The following is a 5,761-nucleotide window of genomic DNA, read 5'->3' as shown; positions in this document are numbered from 1 at the left end:
CAGCAGTCCKATAAACTTAGGAGATTGGTTGGTGTGAGGCTTTAACTACCCTATAGTAAGATTGTTTCCTCCTAATATCTAATTTTCATCTACCTTGTTGTGACTTAAACCAGTTTCCCCATCCTTAGTATGATCAAACTGTAACAGATCTCTTCAAAGCAGCCTTTTTTGTCTATTGGGAGGCCTCCTCAGTCTCTCTTCTTCCAGGCTGAGTGCCACCAGCCACGTGGTTATGATCAAAAGAGCCTGCTTTCTAAACATTTTTGTGCTCTTAGACACTGGCTTTGTCTGTTCTTACCAAGGTTATGAATGTGGGAGATCTCAGAGTCCCTTCACACCTTCTGCAGAACTGCCCTGCAGTCGATGGAGTGACTCCTTGCTGTCACTGTGGGGAAGGTCCATGCTAGGATGAGCACATCTGAAACRCAGTCTAATTAGGAATTATTCAAATCTGTTACCCTAAAGACAAAACTTCAGGTCTTCAGAAACTGGGGATCTTGTGGGGAAAATGTCAGTAAATAAAGCACTTCTGTATAATTCAAAAAGATTTTATTTATTTGAAATCCCAGGGACCATTCTATGATTCTTCTGCGGACCTTAACTGGAAGAAATGCATCTTCTGAGAAGTAAAGGAACTATGATCTTTATCCAATTAGCCATTATGATTTTCAGAGTGATTAAAACCAAGCCATCTCCAGTATAAAAATAAACCTTCAAATTCTGAGACTTTTAAAAACACAATRTAGAATACAATTTGTGTTCTGTAAAAGACAATTTTCAGGCTGCTTCCTGTGCTTCCCTCCCACCAAATTATGGCAGGTTTTCCCAATTCTTGCAGAAGCTTATATAAAGGTAGAAATAGCATCATCATAATTATGAGTGTCATAAGAAAGATATTAAAATTGTGTGGCCTGAAAGAGGAATGCATGTCCTTAGATTATAAGTTTCTCACATCAGTGGTGGTATTTTTGCCTTTTGTTGATCCTGAACCATAGCTGAGGTTCTCTGTTTTTCCTTCAGAACAAATAATAAATAATGGTAATAAATACAYTGACTAGAGAGTAGGCTGTCTACTGGAGGAACAAGAAGAGATCAYAGGACACTGAATCCTTCCTTTTAAYGCAGATTCCAGYGTAGAAAGGAGGGAGAAGAATAGCTTCTGCCTTCTCATTAAGAATCCAAATTAATTTGAGCATGTGCTTTAGTCACGATTTGCACATATGCACCCTGTTCCCATTTGCACTGAGAGACCATCTCTACATGTCTATGAGGCTTACTTGGGATTGTTCACTTCCCATGAGTGAGGTTGGCACAATTCACAGATCGATCTCTTTGATCTGAATGAATAGTAAGCAACACYGAAGTGTAAAATTCTTCCTTTTCCTGAAGCCTTTTAAATCCCCTAAAAAGTTATCCCCTAAAGCCCAAGCAGAGTGGCTGTTATGTGCTCTTTGATATGGCAAACAGACAAAGGAGATCCTTTCAATGGCCTGTGTGTTTCTTCCTGTCCCTCTGGTAGCCCATGGTTTGGTCTCCACAGCTCAGGTTAATTTGTTCTAATAACTACATTCTTCTGTCCCCATCAATGGTGGCACTTTGCTACCACCAGGTGAACAGAAACTTATAGAAAAAGTCATGTGATTTGAAGCGAAAACCTTTTTCAGCAACGTGGGGCTGAAAGGATATTTTATACCCTTTGGCTTCAACATCCATTTGAATGCAGTCCAGCAGATCAGAAATACTTGGCACAGCTTTCCAGGGGCCAAACTTCACCACGGATTTTTTATCCATGTCCAAACTGTTCAAGGAATCCTGACATCTGGCTGCGTCCTCCTCAGTTTTGACCACGCACACGATGACGTTGGACTGTCGGGATGCGACCGCTTCCGCCCTCGCGATGCGGATCATCAGCTCAATGTTCTCACTGTAGTTGGGCACACGAGCCAGAAATTGCCTCCTCGCCACGAGCTCTCCGAAGATCTGTGGGGAGTCCTCGAGCTGCTTGATCAAAGGCTCTATGTCGTAGAACAAAGCCTCCTTGTAGACATCCTGGATGCATTGGGTGGGCACTTGGTTACTGCGCAGGTACTCCAGGATGTATTTGAAATAAGTGCCTGGCCTGTCGATGAAGAACCTCCCTTCGGAGTCAGTCCTGAGTTTKGGCTGGCCAGTGAACATCTCTGCCAGCTTGGAGCCTGGGTGTTTCTTCAAGGTGCTCAGTGTTGTCGTGTACATCTCCCCACCGACATTTAACTCCACAATTGGTGACAACTGTAAGTATCACAAGGGAATAAAAAGCCATATGCATTACCAGTCTGAAGTCATCAACATGGAATTGTCAAGGAAAAGAAAGAYGATTGTGGTTGGAAGAGGAATGAAGGTAGGAAGAGCACTAAAAGCTCTGATTTCTTGGGCATCAGATGGAAAACTCCACCAGACTTACTGCAAAAAGCAGATGCAGGATGGTTTTACAGTCCTTGCAACCAGGGTAGCAGAGACTTGGACATTTCTAARTGGCTAAGTCCTCACTGCATCTTTGGGATGTAGGAAAGTGGTGTTTTCCCAGTGGGAAAGAAGGAAAAGAAGTACCCTGCCCAGGGAAGCTGTGAGTGACTATAAGACTGAACAGTGATCCAAGTCCCAGTCAAACGTTATCCCTGTGGGTCACTGTCCTTAAAGCAAGAGCAGTACATGAGCTCTCACCCACCCCATATGCAGAGCGACAAGGATACAGCCCAAAGCTGTGCCACTTCATTTCACCTGAACTGTTCTTTTCTTTTCAAAGGAGGAAATAAAGCTCTTTAAAACTTTATAAATAGGTGGAATTGACTTCCACTCCTCTGGGGGTTAAGCTACAAACACTTAAGTAAGACACAAAGATCCATCATGTCAAAGGTGCAGGACAGGAGATGTTAGCAAAGCACTTATAAATGTATGATGCCTTTAGTTAGGAAGTAAAGGAAGCATTTCATGCAAMTGACATGCATTTAAGAGGGAAGAATGCAAAGATTGTGGGTTTGTTGGCATTTTTTTTCTCCTGTGTATTAACGCCATTACCTGAATTGGACTAGGCCTGAATATCCGGAAAACTGGACCTGATGTCCAGTGTGATGTTCTGTAAGTTCAGTGTTGCAAAATGTTACTAGCTTCCTTTTGCACTAGGTCATTTTATGTAGTACTCAGCAGATGGAAAGAAGAGGGAAGAAAGAAGGCAGTTATTTTCTCCCCTGCCAGCACTGCTGTAATGCAAGTCACAAGCCAGGCTGGAGCCACGCCTGCCATTGAGAAGGCGTGAGTCAATAAACAACTCTATTTTCCAGGAGCTCACCTGCACTTTCTTGGATCTGATCACAAGGATTTGCCTCAGTGCTGCTGGTCACATGCCTCAGGTGAAGTGTGTACTTAAGTGCTTAGCTGGATAACATGGCTACAGACTCACAGGATGACGTGAGCTGATCTCGCAGCCCACACCAAGGGCAGGGGGGCTCCTGCGCCCTCTCCCCTTCCTGTTCTTGTACTACCTATGTGCTCTGTTGTTCACCTCGTGCCAGCTCTRCTTCTCTTTCATCTYAGTGAGCCAGATTGGCTCACAGGGSATTTAACAAGCAGAAACCTGACYAAAGTATGGGACWAGRAAMAGACAGCTTGGTGCAGGGGGAGACCTTCCCTTTAAACAATTGCAAACTATCAGATTTAGCAGAAATTTGCTTATAGCTTAAGCAAGCCAAGGAAGCAACAGAAGATCAAGGCCAAAGACCCAGCTGAAATATTGTTTTGCACTAGCATGGGTGGTTTCATCTCAAGAGCAATAATTTACCTTGGGTCAAGGAGATAAGTACTATTCTGTCTGAGACTATCTTGGGATTTCCACCCACTRAAAAACACAGCCCAAAGCTGTTTCTGTAGTGAAGTCTCTCCTTAGGAGATTTGCCATTAATCCAAGTGATACCAACAGCTCTCCCYACCAGGGATCACTTRACAGAAGGGTCTCAGGCTTTYAAGCCTTTCCTCCTTTTTCAGATGRCATATCAGATGTTTCATAKTGTCATTAATACAAATGGATAACATGTTATTCCTTAATACAGTAGCCCAACTAACTTTATGTTCTCAGATCTAGATTAATGGTTTTAGCTTGGCACCAAAGTGGTTCCCGATGAATAGGGAGTGCTGGCATCAGCTGATTCCCAGTTATGTGATTAGCCAGCAAGGTGACACTCAGGTAAGTCATTCCATCTATTTGTCCCCCAGTTTATTAATCTGTAAAACAGTTACTTCCATGGGGGAGCATTTTGCAACCTACATGTGAGAGGTACAACACAAGAAGGTTGTTTTTTTTGTTTTTTTTTAATACAGAGAGGTCTGGAGAAGAGATTGTTCAGCATTAGCCAAGAAGACAAATASGTTAGCAATAGACTGAGCAACAGAAAAGAGTAAAAGGAAATAATGTCATCATTGATTTCTGTCTAGTAACRTGCTTCTTTGTCTGAGACTGCCATAAATATCCTTATAGCTAGAAAAACTACTGCTCCCACCTGATGATTCTGCAACTGTTGTTGTCAACAACACAGGGCATCTTTTGCATAATTAGAGACTCATAAGAATCTTTGAAAACCCCCCAAAACCTACAACAGGCTTTTATTTAGGGATATGACCAATTAAAGTTAATGTTAATTGATTTCCATCTCTTGCTAAAGGAGAAGAGCCACTCTGGTTATTTGCTGTATCCAGATCTTGCATGCCTGTGAGAGACCTGGCCCTTCTGTAACACAACAGGTGCAAACAGGCCAGAGTCAGACACAGCTTTTTAACTAGAAWCTTCTTTTTAGGGGTGTATCTGACTGACCCTGGTGATTTCAGATTAACATATGGGGGGAAAACCCACTCAAATGTAGCCCAGCAGGGGTGCTTTGATTCCACATGCAGGAATTGTGTTCTTGAGCCCATACCCTACTCACCGTGTGCAGGCTGCCAGTGACCTGCTTCCCAAGGGGTTTRTGCTCCGACGAAATACTCATCTTCCCCAGGAGCCGAGGGCTCAGCTGTTTGGGAAAACCTGCTGCTCAGTGCTAGTGTCCTACCCCTGTCACTCACAGGATGTGTCCCAGCGGTGCTCCAATCCTCTTTCACTTGGTCTTTCTTTGTTGGCTCAGCTTTCCCCTGCTCCCAACCCAGCTGCTGCCTCGGAGGCTCCGGCTTGTCTGAGGCACGGTCCTGGTTCCAGTGGCGGGTGTAGGGAGAGGGGAGGGGACAGCCTGAAAGCGGAAGTATTTGCTCATTAGATTTCTGGCAACCAGCAAGGTGCGGGGTGGACTCGGGCTGGGTGCCAATGCACACCTCCTGCACTGCTATCTGAGTGGTGACTAAGGGCCGAATAATCCCTTYCAAGGGAGGCCCAGTGCCCAGAGCACCTCCAAGGAGCCCTGCAATGTGTGCTCGTGTGTCCACCTCAGCCTTGACGACTGATTATATATAATATATTATATATTATATTATTATTATTATATTCTATATAAATATTATATATAATATATAATATATATAAATATTATATATAATATATAAATATTATTATTATATTATATATATATTATTATTATTATATATTATATATAAAACCAGTAAACATTTTCGCAGCTTTTTGGCCTTCATGCACTGCTGTTTTAAAGCACAGTTTATCCCAAACAATTTCATTGATCCAATTTGTCATTTCCACTGATGACATTTCTACAATCTGTCCAAGGTGGTAGCGTTTTCTTCCTCG

General features: G+C 43.0%; 1 protein-coding gene across 1 annotated transcript; it reads right to left on the bottom strand.

Annotated features, from left to right (window-relative positions):
• Positions 1–410: 410 nt before the first annotated feature.
• On the bottom strand, positions 411–5,235 carry KCTD14 (potassium channel tetramerization domain containing 14). Its single transcript, XM_057377728.1, has 2 exons — positions 4,956–5,235; positions 411–2,271 (listed from the first exon to the last, which is right to left on the bottom strand). Exons 1-2 carry the CDS (start codon positions 5,013–5,015, stop codon positions 1,600–1,602), a joined length of 732 nt encoding a protein of 243 aa, XP_057233711.1. The 5' UTR covers positions 5,016–5,235; the 3' UTR covers positions 411–1,599.
• Positions 5,236–5,761: the final 526 nt, after the last annotated feature.

This window comes from Malurus melanocephalus, unplaced genomic scaffold, assembly GCF_030028575.1.
Source record: "Malurus melanocephalus ecotype Western Australia unplaced genomic scaffold, MMel_1.1 scaffold_322, whole genome shotgun sequence".
In the NCBI taxonomy this organism is placed as follows: Eukaryota; Metazoa; Chordata; class Aves; order Passeriformes; family Maluridae; genus Malurus; species Malurus melanocephalus.
Note: the sequence above shows the minus strand (reverse complement) of the source record. Positions and strands in the feature narration are given on the sequence as shown.